This window comes from Lactuca saligna, chromosome 7, assembly GCF_052625555.1.
Source record: "Lactuca saligna cultivar CGN05327 chromosome 7, ASM5262555v1, whole genome shotgun sequence".
Classification (NCBI taxonomy): Eukaryota; Viridiplantae; Streptophyta; class Magnoliopsida; order Asterales; family Asteraceae; genus Lactuca; species Lactuca saligna.
Genome location: NC_136423.1, coordinates 9,088,889 through 9,104,752, shown reverse-complemented (window position 1 = coordinate 9,104,752; position 15,864 = coordinate 9,088,889). Strand labels below are relative to the sequence as shown.

The 15,864-nt window shown below is 31.3% G+C and overlaps 2 protein-coding genes across 3 annotated transcripts; both read left to right on the top strand.

Moving 5' to 3' along the window:
• Positions 1-3,986: 3,986 nt before the first annotated feature.
• On the top strand, positions 3,987-8,488 carry LOC145004907 (Translation elongation factor EFG/EF2 protein). The gene is made up of 19 exons (XM_078963931.1): positions 3,987-4,453; positions 4,908-5,129; positions 5,217-5,338; positions 5,422-5,572; positions 5,650-5,721; positions 5,819-5,914; positions 6,001-6,089; positions 6,184-6,250; positions 6,359-6,397; positions 6,495-6,665; positions 6,752-6,826; positions 6,901-6,969; positions 7,064-7,185; positions 7,269-7,394; positions 7,483-7,603; positions 7,681-7,781; positions 7,845-7,905; positions 8,022-8,075; positions 8,232-8,488. Exons 1-19 carry the CDS (start codon positions 4,052-4,054, stop codon positions 8,328-8,330), a joined length of 2,259 nt encoding a protein of 752 aa, XP_078820057.1. The 5' UTR covers positions 3,987-4,051; the 3' UTR covers positions 8,331-8,488.
• Positions 8,489-10,239: 1,751 nt separating this feature from the next.
• LOC145003815 (melanoma-associated antigen G1-like protein) lies at positions 10,240-13,690 on the top strand. 2 transcript variants are annotated; one of them, XM_078962726.1, is made up of 7 exons: positions 10,240-10,494; positions 11,567-11,615; positions 11,740-11,983; positions 12,058-12,210; positions 12,981-13,086; positions 13,193-13,307; positions 13,416-13,690. In XM_078962726.1, exons 2-7 carry the CDS (start codon positions 11,568-11,570, stop codon positions 13,452-13,454), a joined length of 705 nt encoding a protein of 234 aa, XP_078818852.1. In that variant the 5' UTR covers positions 10,240-10,494; position 11,567; the 3' UTR covers positions 13,455-13,690. The 2 variants fall into 2 exon arrangements, with proteins under 2 accessions (XP_078818852.1, XP_078818851.1); XM_078962725.1 differs by lacking the exon at positions 10,240-10,494 and adding an exon at positions 11,185-11,203.
• The last annotated feature ends 2,174 nt before the right edge of the window (positions 13,691-15,864 follow it).

Here is a 15,864-nt window from a genome sequence, read left to right as displayed (position 1 = left end):
TGCCACTTAGTGCTTCTGCAACTAAGTCAGGCTAATTTCGACGATCTAGATATACTAACGAACTTAGGAAGCAAGAGTTATAACAAGGGACACTTCAAGAAAGCTTCTATTATATAACTCAACTTCTTTACAAGGCAACTTCTTCATGATTCCTACAAATGAGATATCCTTCCTATTTATAGGCGCCTTACACCTCCTCAAATGGAAGTTTCTAAGTCCCGATCATTGTTGACTAATCTAGACTCTTCCTATTATATACATGGATTTAACAAGACTCCAGAATACGGTATACTTGTCTACGATGCTCTAGAAATCTCTAGGTCGTCCCGATATTATCCAAATCATTCTTGTGTGATCTAGCGTGTTCTAGATCGTTCCAAAGTCTTTCGGGTCGTTATAGCTTTGTCTAGTGCCTTCTTGATTATTCCAGATCGTTCACCTTTGTTCCAAGGTCATCCATAATATTCTAGCGTCTTCTGGGGTCTCATAGAGTATTTTTGATATCTCCGGAGACTTCTCAGGGATACTTGATTGTTTCGAAGTTCTTTAGAGGAACGTCGAATTTTACAAAAACTCGGTCCGTGACAAGCTGCTGTCGGCATGGTTACGAACTTCCACACAACTGAAAAAAGCAGAGTCTAGGTCTCGTGAAGATACATCTTAAAGAGACGCATCCTTTCCACGAAATTTGCAATTCAAACTATTATTAACTGTCAAAATGAAACTTAAATCCATACCAAAACCCTAATCACCATTCCCTTGTTCTCTATCGTTTACGATCAATAGTGTTTACCGTATAAAATTTTACAATCTAAGGATCACAAATTTTACATTAAGTTGTTTTTTAGAAGATATACTTGTCTCATCCGCCTCAATTACAGTCGCAACATCATCATTTCCAATCCTTACCATCGATTTCTGCAACAATAACCTAATTAGAACGTCTGACTGAAATTGAGCATACATACTAGAAATCTCGATTTATTAAAATACTAGGTGCACAGAAATCGATAAATCAAAAGCTTTTACTTAAATCATTAGTTATACCAATGATATAACAACGAAGAATTATCTCTCTACTCATTTTCCTACTATATGAAGTGATAAACACGATTGACATTTAAATTCAGAAATCAGCAGAGATTGATGACGTAGAAAGTATTAGATATTTAAAACAATCAGAGCTACGTAAATCATTAAACCACTAATCATCAAAAACAACTGAAACAAAATCGAGAAATCTATGAGCAATTATCTAAACCACAAACGGAAATCTCGCCTTATTCATCAAGAAAACACATTCGCTTGATTATACTTGAATGTAGGGATGAACATGGTGCGGTTTGGTGCGATTTTTGGCTAAAACCGAATTGAAAACCGCAACTTCGGTTTTTTGAAATTTAGAAACCGCACCGTTCGGTTTTTATGCGGTTCGGTTTTTGCGGTTTTTTGCAGTTCGGTTTTTTTTTTTTTTTTTTTTTTTTTTTTTTTTTTTCCGGATTTTTGTTACTTTTTTTTGTTTTCGTTTTGACTTTTTACTAAAACTCAAGTAACTCACCGAGTTACTTTGAATCAGATGAGGAATGCTAATAATTTATCGAAGATAAACCGATACCACCACCTCTTGGTTTAAAATCAAATTACATAACCAGCCATCTAACATGTTTCTAATGCTTGAATATAATACAAATTTAATATAATATTTGTTTCACAAGTACATACGATAATATCAATTAATGTATTCATAAAAATGATACTATATCACTAGTACTTTTCATATTTAAATATTAAAAAATGTCATAAACATTATTTGTTATTGTAAATACCACTAAATGTATGCTTAAAAATATACAATCATCCTCTGAGAGATAAGATATATATTTATATTTATAGAAATTTTAATTGTCATAAGTTCTTGGTTCTTACAAATATCAACACCTAATGTGTGTGTGTGTGTATATATATATATATATATATATATATATATATATATATATATATATATATATATATATATATATACATGCGGTGCGGTTCGGTTTTTTGCGGTTTTTGCGAGACTAGAAACCGCACCGCACCGAGTATTTTCGGTTTTCGCAAAACTAAAAATCGCACCATCGGTTTTCATTTCGGTTTCGGTTTGCGGTTCGGTTTTTGCTTACCCCTACTTGAATGTGTGAGTAGAATATGCTTTTATGACAACCCGATAGTGCACCACTCGCCTATGTGGCGCTGACTTTGACTAGTGACGAGGCTGACACCTATTGAGCTGTTAAGAAAAATGTAGACGCATAAAGAGTTACAATCACATGTGATTGATTGGAGGGGAGTTCACGGCCACACAAGGAAGTGTTTACGGGCAAGAAAGAAGTGTTTATGGCCAAGAAGTGTTCACGACCAAGGATGCTTAACGAGTTTACGGCCCAAGCTTGGCCTTAAGAAGGGTTTACGACCATGGATGAAGGGTTCACAACCATATCATGATCCTATGAAGGGTTTACGACCCAATAAAGGGTTCATGATCGTGAACTCTTGAAGGATCATGCTTATAAGGTGTTTGTTTCATGGAGATTCAAGATCTTCTAATGGACAACAAGTATATGGACTGGATACTTACTAACTGGAAGCCTTTAGGAAGTTTACATCCCAAGAACAAGTGTGTGTTCTTGGTGAAAAGATGGTGATTTGAAGATCTAAACCAAAAGTGTTGAATTCATGGGTGAAATAAAAGAGCTTATTGTGAATAAGAAGGATATCAAGTAACAAGGGATGAATCACTTACGATTTTGAAGAGAAATAAGAGTGTTCTTGATGATACTTGAGAGAGTTTTGAAAGTTCTTGACTTGAAGATGTGAGAAATGAAGAAATAATGAAGAAACTTCATACATATGAAGAGGGGTTCACGGCCAACATGGGTTCACGGCTGTGAACCCTAGTTTGCGGCCGTGAACTCCATGTGAAGGGGTTTCCGGCTCGAATTCAACTCAATGATCTCAAGTTAATACTTCCTAATACACAATCATTGAGTGTACTAGGCTTAGAACTCTCAAACAGACCATTAACAAAGCTAAAAGTTAACAGAAACAGTTATGACTTTTGATTGCTTGGATTTACTTTACAAGGTAGAAAATTTCGGGTAGTCATAGCTACCATCTACGTGGTGTTTTCTCCTTTGAGCTTCTATTGCCCACGCAGGAGATAACACCGACAATATGTTAGCGATTAAATCGTCTCTCTGCTGCCACCATCAGCATCTGCCTCCGTCTCCATCTATCTATCAACACCACCTAATTATATTGGTTACGAATCAGACCCTAAGAACTTGATGGGGTCGGTGTTTACTGCGGTTTCACATGCCACGTAGGCTGAAACTGCACTCCACTCCCTCTGGTCTCAACCCTTTTGACTACTACGTAAGTTCGTTTGCAGTTACTTTAAGGCATAAAAAATAACATTATTTTTCGTAATATTTGAATATTGGATTAGTCGGTATACAAAAGTTGGTTTGGAAATTTACGTTAGGGAAGTTCACTTTATAAAAATAAACATTATAAAGAAATTAATTTAGAGTACTTTTGTGTATTATTTTACCGTTAAAAATGTAACATTTAAGGAATTAAGAACTTTGGTCAATTTTTTAAAAACGTGTTAATTCCAACCATTTTAATTATTAGTCATTTTGATACTTTTGGTCCTTACAGTGAATTTTTTTTTTTATATTTTTTCATAAAAAACACAAAAAACGGCCCGGTGGGAAGCCCAAGTTTTTCCGCTAGTTTTATCTTAAAAAAATAAGTTAGAAACTGAACACGTAAACTAAGGCAAACTATAAGGACTATTTATGTAATTTAGGAATACAAATTTTATATACAATTGTACCTACAATATATTTACTCACAAAGTTGAGGGAATAAATGTAGTTTAACTATACTGTAAGGGTCTAAATGAAACTGTTCATATTTACAAACTGACCCCGTCGCATTCATCTTCCTTCGTCTTCTTCGGAAAAACCAGTAGGGTTTATCACTGCGCATCTAAACCCCCAACACCATGGCTGGATCGCGATCCTCTACGACGCGCCTACTATACACTCTACGTTCATCCATCTATCCATCATCAAGATCGCCAACACCACCATCGCCCATCACTGCTCTCCTCCATCTCCACCGTCACTATTCCGCTGCACCAGCCGTGAGGGCGAAGGATGATAAGGAACCATGGTGGAAGGAGTCGATGGATAAAGTGAGAAACATCGGAATATCGGCGCATATTGATTCGGGAAAAACGACGCTTACGGAGAGGGTTTTGTTTTACACGGGGAGGATTCACGAGATTCATGAGGTCAGAGGGAAAGATGGCGTTGGTGCAAAGATGGACTCGATGGAATTGGAGCGAGAGAAAGGGATTACTATTCAGTCCGCAGCTACTTATTGCACTTGGAAAGATTATCAGGTGATTTCATTTCCTTCTTTTATTTCATAGTAAGTACGAAGTGCAACCTCCTGAGTGCAAATCCAAATCAGTGCCAGATTTGCTACTTTTCTATAAAGTTGGATGAATTTGTCAAACTGTTGTTTAAAGTTTAAGGAACTCGCAATTTTAATTCAAATTCATCATGCACCCTCACAAGTCGATGCGTATGTTCTTTTCTGGAACTTAAGGAAATAGGTCTTGATTTGAGAATGTAGATTTGGGTGTTTTTTCTTGATTTATATCCATTTAAAGTGGTGAAATGATCGTTTCTAGGATTCATATGAGTTGTATCTTCAATCATTTAAGTTACTCATAAGGTGTTTTCTGTTTATATCTTTATGAATTTCTTAATCCTTCTATTGCTTTCATTGTTTCTGCTTGGAAGATTTGGTTTCTGTTTCACTTAGCAATAACCGTTTTTTACTTTTTGCAGGTAAATATAATCGATACTCCAGGCCACGTGGACTTCACAATTGAAGTTGAGAGAGCTCTGCGTGTTCTTGATGGTGCAATTCTTGTCCTCTGTAGTGTTGGTGGTGTTCAAAGTCAGTCAATTACTGTTGATAGACAAATGAGAAGATATGAAGTTCCAAGAGTTGCTTTTATCAACAAACTTGATCGAATGGGGGCAGATCCATGGAAGGTTCTCAATCAGGTATTTCTTTTCTTCCCCATTTTTCAAAAAGAGGGCAAAATTTGTAAAAAAAAAATATAATATTATTTCCTTGATTTTCTCTATTAGGCAAGGAAAAAGCTTCGACATCACAGTGCTGCAGTGCAAATGCCAATAGGATTGGAAGAGGACTTTCAGGGTCTTGTGGATCTTGTGCAACTAAAGGCTTATTTCTTTCATGGCTCTAGCGGGTTTGTATTTATTTCACAAGATTAACTTCTATATATATATTTTTTTAAATAACAAGATATTGACTTTTATATTCTTTTGTCAGTGAAAAAGTTGTAACAGAAGAAATTCCAGCTGATATGCAAGCAATGGCTGCAGAAAAGAGACGCGAGTTAATTGAAGCAGTCTCTGATGTTGATGATCAGCTTGCTGAAGTTTTCCTCAATGATGAACCTATATCAGCTGCTGATCTTGAGGTATATTATTTTAGCAATTTGGGTATAAAATGTAATTTATACAAAGTTTCTGGGGTATAAAATGTAATTTGAAACAGGCAGCTATTCGTAGAGCAACTATAGCACGGAAATTTATACCAGTATTTATGGGTAGTGCTTTTAAGAATAAGGTAAGTAACATCACTTTGTACTTTTCTTTGAGATGATAGGAATACTTTTTATTCTTTAAATTTAAACATTTTTTTTTTTGGTTTTATTTCTCTTTAGGGGGTACAACCGCTTCTTGATGGCGTTCTTTGTTATTTGCCTAATCCACTTGAAGTTGACAATTTTGCCCTTGACCAATCTAACAAGGAAGAAAAGGTAACCAATTTTATAAAACGAGTTTTTGTGTTTATATTCCAATGGCTATTATATGATGTAACAATTCATGGTTGGGATGCTGACAGGTCAAGCTGTCTGGAACGCCAGCTGGACCAATGGTTGCATTGGCTTTTAAACTGGAAGAACGACAATTCGGTCAATTGACATACTTAAGGTATTTTCATCTGAATTTTTTATGTCCATTTGTTTTGAAATAAGTATATAAGTGATGTTTTTTTTTTTTTTTTTTTTTTTTTTTCAATTTGTAGAATCTATGAAGGTATTCTCAGGAAAGGCGAATTCATAACAAACATTAATACTGGAAAGAAAATTAAAGTGAGTTGTAGATAGATGTTTTTGAATTTTGATATAGAATGTGTTAAATGCAACAAAATAGCAACGTACTTTTATTTATTTGTTTATTATGTTAAATTTTTGTGACAGGTATCGAAACTAGGCCGGATGCATTCAGATTCTATGGAGGTACTAATTTCCATTAAATCTTTTTTTACTTTCGATACATGAATAAATAATTATGACTATTATTTTTTAATGTTTAATTATGGAAATTACCATTCAGGACATTCAAGAAGCTCATGCAGGTCAAATTGTAGCAGTATTTGGTTTAGATTGTGCATCAGGAGATACTTTCACAGACGGATCAGTCAAATACACCATGACTTCCATGAATGTTCCGGAACCTGTTGTGTCATTAGCTGTTTCACCAGTTTCAAAAGATTCCGGAAAACAAGTATGATTTCCAAATATTAAATATATATATTTTTTTTAACATTTCTTGAAACTAATAATGTTTATTTGTTATAAAAAAATATTCAGTTCTCAAAAGCTTTGAATCGTTTCCAAAGAGAGGACCCCACATTCCGTGTTGGATTGGACCCTGAGAGTGGTCAGGTATTTAATATTAAATATATTTATTCATCATAAAAGTATTTAGTTATTGAAACTAAATATTGTGTCGACTTCAGACAATTATATCGGGAATGGGAGAGTTGCATTTGGAGGTTTATGTGGAACGCATTAAGAGGGAATATAAGGTACACCGTTATTTTAAAAAAAATAACTTTCTTTGAAACAAATCAACAGTTATTATTTATTTATTTTATCTAATTTACTTACATGTTGCAAAAGGTTGATGCAACTGTTGGAAAGCCTCGTGTGAACTTCAGAGAGACAATTACACAACGTGCAGAATTTGATTATTTACATAAGAAGCAAAGTGGAGGCCAAGGTCAATATGGAAGGGTGGTTGGGTAAGACTCACCAAATGTCTAAATTCAATAATCTATTGGTATGCTTTTTCTTAAATTTTTGTTTGGGTAAAATAAAATGATAGGTATATGGAGCCACTGCCAGCTGGATCAGAGAGGAAATTTGAATTTGAGAACATGATAATAGGACAAGCTATACCCTCCAACTTCATCCCACACATTGAGAAGGGTTTCAGGGAAGCTGCCAATTCGTAAGTGCTATACTTTTTTGTGTTTGTTTTTTTTAATTTTATATTTATTATAAAAAAGTCTTAACTTGTTTTAATTGTATATGTGCAGGGGTTCTTTGATTGGATTCCCAGTTGAAAATATTCGTGTGGTTATGACGGATGGTGCTTCTCATGCTGTGGATTCCAGTGAACTTGCTTTCAGATTAGCTTCAATTTATGCTTTTAGACAGGTAGCTTCAATATATATTCATAAATGAGTAGAAAGAAAAAAAGGTAATCTAATTGTGAGTTAATGTGAAACAAACAGTGTTATGCAAAATGCAAGCCAGTGATACTGGAGCCTGTGATGTTGGTAGAATTGAAAGTGCCAACTGAATTTCAGGGCACTGTTGCTGGTGACTTGAACAGGTAAATTTACTGCTGTAATTTTTGTCATTTATCTGTTTTAACCATATTTATTTATAACTACAGGAGAAAAGGCATAATTGTTGGAAATGACCAAGATGGAGATGATTCTGTTATCAATGCCCTTGTAAGTAAATCATACCATTTATCAAAAAAACCTTACACCTCAGTCATTAACACTTAAAAAAAAATTAATATATTTATATATTTTACTTATTGTGAGGTTTATATTTTGGGTTACAGGTCCCACTGAACAATATGTTTGGATACTCAACAGCTCTTCGTTCCATGACACAGGTCAGTTTCTTTACTCATAATAGCAACCTCCCTACTTATTTATTTTACCAAATAAATTTATAGTTAAAAAAGTAAATGACCCATATTGAGTAGATGTATACTCACTGATTTGCAACTAGTTTGTTAGATATTTAAAATATATATATATTTATGCAGGGAAAGGGTGAATTCACCATGGAATACAAAGAACACTCACCAGTTTCTGCAGATGTGCAAACACAATTGATCAACGCCCATAAACCCAAGGCTGAATAGTCTAATCTCATGGGAAATATATTTTATTATTATTTTTTTAAAGAAATTTCTAGGATACATTTGTACTAAGAGCTTGTTATTTGTTGAGACCCAAAGTTGGTCAGTAATTTTGTAACAACCAAATAAATCCCTCATAGAATATACAAGTTTTTACTAAACCTTGTTACTTAGATTGATTGACCTAAAACTTAGGTCCACCACTTTCCCACATTCAGAATAATATATTTTTTTTGTGAAGGAATGATTTGCCACAGGCTATGAAAGAGCCATGCCAACTGTTATGATTGTGAAATAGAATTGTAATTTTTTTACCGACTACAATCATTTTTTCACTAAATATGCATGGTAGTATTTAATTATAAATATAGTGTGAATCGTGAAAAAGGCTGTCAAGTTTCACTAAATAGTAAATATGGATGATAGTATTAACTATGTAAATATAGCGCGGGTAGTTAGAACTTTAAAAAAATGTTGTCGAAGTTCTACTAAACATGCATTGATAATCATTAAGTGTATAAAAATAACACGGATAACTAGTCATAGAAGGTGTTTTGGATTTTCAAAGGATTTGTTGACTTTTCAAAAAGATCGGTCTAAAAAATAGTTGGCTAGCAAATAAGCACTTTTAAAAGTAGCTTTTTAATTTATTTGAAAAATCATTCAAAAAGCCATTTTTAAAAATTTAAGATATGCGGGAATTTTTTTAGTTTTTTATGAAAAATTTCAAATTAAAATGAAAATTTTGAAATTCATTTTTCAAAAATTTTCTAAGAAAATGCAAAATTTTATATTTTTCCAAATTGTAAGTAAATTAAGAAAGTAAATTTTACAGTTTTTCAAAATTTTCAAAATTTTTAAGATGGAAAATAAAAACTTCATCGGTTTCAACCAAACGTGTATTCTAAGATTTTTCATTGAAAACTAAAAATAAAAACTCAACTTTATTTTTCTGAAAATATTTTCTTGAAAAAAAAAACAACATTTCACAACCAAATACACCTTAAGACTTTTCTAACTTTTTGAAAAAACTTATAAGTTATTAATTTAAAAAGACAATGCTATCTTTTAAACCTACCATTATCGTGACCACGTCTTAAATAAACTTACCTACTTCATGAACTATATAAAAATATTATGTAAGAATGTCATTTTTGATTATTTTACATATATAAGATAATATGAATACTTTTTAAAAATAATTTATCAACTTATAGCTTTTTTATTACACACAAACCAATCCAAATACTTTTTAACAAACCCTTTTTTGGCACCACTTGCTAATAAATACTTTTGTCAAAAAAGTGCTTATTTAGCTATATAAGCAATCTTGAACACCCCATAATTGTGAAAAAGTTTGTTGATTTGTCACAAATTATGCATGATTGATGATACTATTAACTATATAAATATAGCGTGAATAACTAGTTAGCATCATAAATAAAATTTTCTCATATTTTCACTAATTATATATGTAGATCTTTAACTGTATAAAAATGGTACAAATAACTAATCAGAATTAGTGAAGTGATTGTTGATTTTTTCACTAAATATACATGATACTATTAAATATATAAATGTAGTTTGAATAATTAGTCAGAAATTATGAAAAATATTGTCTAATTTTCATTGAATATGCATAGTATTTCCGTATAAAAATGGTACAAATAACTAACTAGAATTAGGAAAAAAGAGATATCAATTTTTCATTAAATATGTAAGATAGTAATCAACAACGAATAACTTGTAAAAATTTGTGAAAAATAATGTACTTTTTACTAAATATGTATTCAACTATATAAATACAGTGCAAATATAGTCAAACTATAAATTTAGTGAAATTTGTAGTTGCATCATGTTGTCTATATTATAGACAATGTTATATAAATTATAAACAAGAAAGGTAAAATTTGATCAATGGCCCTATTGTAAATAGAGTGAAATTACTACCCATCCCTTTCCCCAAATCTGTACGTCGTGTTCCCTCCATCTTCGTCGTTCCAAAGAATATCCCCAACCCTCCTCTCCTCCTGTGCTGCTTTCTACCGCCGGCCAAACCCACCCCGGTCTCGACCTCCACCGCCGTCGCTCCTCTTCTTCACCGCACACTTGCACCTCGACGGTGCTGTTATCGCCTCTGTGCGGTCGCTCCTCTTCTTCACAACAGGTACGCTCCCATCTCACAAATGATATGCTTCCTGATCATGTTTTCACACTGGTGATGTAGGTAAAAAATATAGTAGTTTACCACTATAAGACTTCATATGAATTGTGTGGATCTCGACCATTGTAGTGTAGTTCTCAAATTGAAGCTTATGTGCATGATCTATAAAAGGAATGAGGCTCTGATGAGTGTTTTTTTTTTTTTTTTTTTTTTTTTTTTTTTTACCTTAGTTCAACTATTTTCATGTTAATTTGTGGTGTTTTGCAACTTATTCCATCTTTGCTACGGATTCTGAAATTTAATTTCTTTGTAATGTTAGTTCGTAACGATCTTTGTATAAGAATTAGCTGGTTGATGAATCGATGAACTGGTTAATGGTTTGTAGTTAGGGTTTTTACTTGAAATGTGACTGTTTTTCCAAAACAAAATGTGAAGTAGAATAATAGGTCTCAAGTGTAAGATGGAAGATGGCATATGAGGAAATATGAATGATTAGGGAAGACAGAGGAGAGATGATTCCAGAGGGCAATTTGAAGTTATACCATGACAACTCCCTGTCTAAATGATTGAAAAATGGGAATCAAAATCAGATTTTGTTGGAGCACTCAAAAGTGAAAGTGAGAGTAGTCACTTTAGATGCACATTCTAACACAGTAATCACTTTAGATGCACATTCAAACACCCTTTAGAGATTGCTGCAGCATAAAAAAAGGTTAAATGACCATTTGAACATTTTTTCAACAACCTTTTCCCAATTTATGCAACAAAGTGCTTTTTAGACAAAGTGCACATCAATATCTGCAACATTGCAAGGATCATGTGGCACTGGTTAAATGTTTATTTTTGCAAAAAAAAAAATTTGTTCTTTTACCAATATATGAAACAATGTTTCATTTTCTACTAATTTGTGCATCAGACACTTATTACATCTTTTGGTATTAAGATGAAACCTAATTGCATAGTTAGTAAAAAAACACTTTGTTAGGGAAAAATATGAAACATTCTTTGTTTATTAACAATTAATCATGCGATTTTTGGATTGTAACAAACTTTATACACCATGTTTTTGCTTCAGGATGGAAAACACAGAAGCAAGTTTCTCTACTTTTGGTATTTCTGAAGAGGTCACTTCATCCCTCAAACATTTAACACAATCCATGCATACTTTTTCCTTCTTTTTTTAAATCAAAAGGGCTCATTAGTCAATAATCTTTTCCATTCTGAATATCACAAATGTTTCAACTCCAGGAAGGTGACAAGGTTGTTGCAGAAGTAATCCGCTATATTCTTTTTAAAACACATCAGAATTCTGGATGCCCAATCAAGAGAGATGAACTGAGTCAACTAATAACAAAAAACTATCACCATAGATCTCTTCCAACTCTTGTCCTCAACAAAGCCACTGCAAAACTTTCAACCATTTTTGGTTATAATTTGAAGGAGCTTCAACGTTCTCGCCCTTCATCAAATAATCAGGCCCGATCTTCACAGAGTAAGCAGCTTAAATCGATCAAACTTGTGGTTTATTGATAATGGCATTTTTGTAATTTTGTCATCACTTTTCAGGTTCTGTTGACCTAAAATCATACATTATAACAAGTCAACTAGATCCTGGAGTCTACAAAAAGCATGTTGAAGATACAACAAAATCAAACTTGACTGGATTTGCATTTGTTGTTATTGGCATTGTTCATCTTGCTGGAGGCAAAATTACTGAAGGTATTGTTATAACTTCTTTAATCAGACCATGATTTATGTTTCAAGAACACATTTAGGTGCTCTTTTTTTACTTAATTGGATTAATGGAATGAGCTATATATGGGTGTTTATTTTTGACTTAATGAAGAAAGAACACTTAATAGAGAAAGTAAAGAAAATAAGGTGCTGTTTCTTTTTGTCTTAATTGGTATACAATGACTTGATGGTTAAGCCAAAAATACCTGGCTTAATGTATTAAGACTCTAAATCTTTACGTTTTTGCCCTTCTTTTTAATTTCTCCCACGTTGAAATTGATGAATATTGTGAAAAATATCTTTTGGGATGTAAGGGTAAAATGGTCATATTTTTTAATCATCTCATCATTTAATGATTTTGTCTTTTGGGTACTGCTCATTTCGATTCCTTTGTGTATTGATTACTGAAGGTATTATTATAACTTCTTCAAGCAGATCATGATTTATGTTCCATGTTTGCTTAAACGAAGGGTGAATTGGTCATTTATCTCATTCAAACGGTTTGTTCACATAAAAAAAAAGAATCAGACTATGTGTATACAGTACTTTATTCTAACAGACATTATTACCCATTCAACCACTTTATCCATATAAAACTTAATGGGAGAAAAAAGTGTTACAGATTGACCCTCATGTATATTCTACTTGCATTTCCCCAAGCATGCTGTCATTTTCTCAAGTATATTTTTTTAAACGTCATTTATTCAGATTATTATATATAATTAATATGAATTTGTGTTGATTATGAATTGTAGAAAGTCTTTGGCACCATTTAGGGCGATTGGGTATGTCACAGAATGATGAAAGGCACACTGATTTTGGGAATATCAAACAGACAGTGGAAACACTTGTCCAACAAAGGTATTATTTTTTTTAAAAATAAAATCAGATTCAGCCAGGTGGACTCAATAACTTATATTATGAAAGGAAATCAGTTTCTTACTTTGTAACTGTTTATTTATTTTAGATATTTGCAGAAGGATAAAAGTAATGGCCCCGAAGGGTTAACATTGTTTTATGAGCTTGCAGAAAGAGGTTTGGATGCCACACTTAGCAGTACCTTTAAAGACTCCTTATCACAGGTATCAGTCGAATGCACAACTAACAACTAACAAAAAACACAAAATGATTAAATTTGTTATTGTGACATTTATGATTATTTTATATAAATTCATTTTGTGATATGGCAGATTGTCACGAGTGAGGCCACTGCAATTGGACTTGACTAGTATCCAATTTGCTTGATTTAGTTTAGTGGTGGAAACTCTAACCCTTTTGGTTTTACAATTTGTAAAAAATTTAGAAGAATCTTGAAATGCTTATTTGTGCAACAGTGTTTCACCCAATTATGAAACCAAAATTTAACTGGTTAAACATGTTACATGTGATGTATGTACAATGTTGTATGTTTCGTACTAGAATAGTAGAATGGGCCATACAGATGTGAATGTGTGATTTAACTTCATGATTGAGTACTAATTTTTTTGAGTCATAGAATATAATAAAAACATATTCATCCATCAAAGCTTTATTCCTACATAATTATTACAAATTCTTTACCTTTATTCTGTTTCATAACAAAACATCGCCATATAAAGGTTCACTTACAAAAGGGCAAAGGCTTCTTACACATTAACCATATGCGCATAAATGATTACCTCCAAACCATTCCCATATAACTTTATGAACATTTGTTGTTGTCCCTTATTTATTTATTTATTTTTTTGAAGGTAAGAAACAACAAAAGAATCTGAATAGGTTAATCTTTAATGTTGCTCTTTCTTCTCTCCGTATACACATCCTTTGTGTTCCCATCTTTAATGTTAGTTCATCCATACTCATATTCTCTCTAACAAACAAATGTTTTTTTTTTTTTTAGCACATATCACTTTGTTATCATGAAGTATGACACTTGATATTTTATTGTGTTTTTGAATTTAATAAAATCCACATGCCAATGTCATGTGTTTATCAATTTTATTTAAAAATGCCACCTAATTATGTATTTATGAGGATTTAAGAATACAAGTTTCCTTTCAAATTTCAATTTCTACATTTAAGGTCATTTAAATCAATTTTCCGTTTATTTTCTTATTCGATATTATTAGCCTAAAATTATGTTGCTCTTTGGCATTCAAATTCACATATATTTCATTTTTTCAAAAACTTTACAGTGTATTTGTATATTTTATACGTATTTAAAATTATGCTACTAACATACTTTTTTTTTTTTTTGATATTTTCTTAGATTTTTTGTTTTTTGTTTTCTTATTTTCCAAATAAAATTTGTTTTAACATCTTTTTGAGAATAATAAAATAATAGAAGTTATTAGCAAACTAAATTATTTTATTATAAATATTTTAAATAAAGCATTGGTATTACTATGTATGAGTATATATATATTTTTTATATTAGAAATTATATTTCATAGTATGACATGATGATTATATCATTAATCTTGAGTTAAACACATTGTTGATATTTTAATATTTAGACTTTGATATTTAACTTTTATTTTAATAAACCCGTGTAGTACACTTGTCACTTGTCATATTGCCATTCAATTTGTCAAATGTTATTTTATAGTTATTTTGAATTAAATTTTTTTCTACATGTCATTTTATGAGTTTTTCTATTTTATTAAATTCCATTTTAATGCAATAAATATACTTAATACATTGATATCAATTTCATTAATGAATTTATCTTTTAATTTTAAAATTCCCAAAATTAAAGCTCATTACTTTTATTTATTTATTTAAATTATCTGTTTAAATTTAAAAGATAAAAATATTTTCATTATAATAATTAATTATTTTTCTTATTTTTTTATAAATTCAAACTTCTCAAATATTTTAACATTTACATTTATTTATTTTTTATTTTTACTTTTTAAATTAACACATATAATATATAAGTCATACAACTAGCTACTAGCTACTTAATATATGTACAATAACATAATTTTCTTGCAACATCTTTTAACTTAATCCTTTACCTAGTAGTCATCGGATCATCCACTATTGTATTGCTTTATGTAAGTTAATGAATATTTTATTAAACTCGTTAATAGAATGAAGTGTTTGATATCAATAACCTTTTACTTTTGCTTGTGTCCGTTGGACGACAGGATTTTCTAAATTCATTGTAATATAACCAGATATGGTACATATAGATGATGAGTTTTTTTTTTTTTTTTTTTTTTTTTTTTTTTTTTTTTTAAACATAAAATGCTATTTATTTATTTATAACAAAATGATGGATATCTTTTAAACTAAAGATGACAGGATTATTACACATATAATTATAAATAAAAGAAAAAAAATACAACATGACTACTACAAATTTAATATTTTTATATTTTATAGTAAAATAAAAAAAATAGTAAAAAATTAATGAAGCATTTTAATACAATAAAGGAGTACAATAGGAACATTATTGAATAAGGGTGGTTAATTGTACAAAATACAAAGCTCAATAGTAGAATAAAAAAAATAAAAAAATGATAAATAAAAAAATCACTTCAATAGTAAAAAACAACTTTTAGGTTTGATTTTTAATAAATATGTGACATTTCAGAAAACATTCCATTCAAGATGCTCAAAGTACATATCAATATACCATATTGTATTTAATAT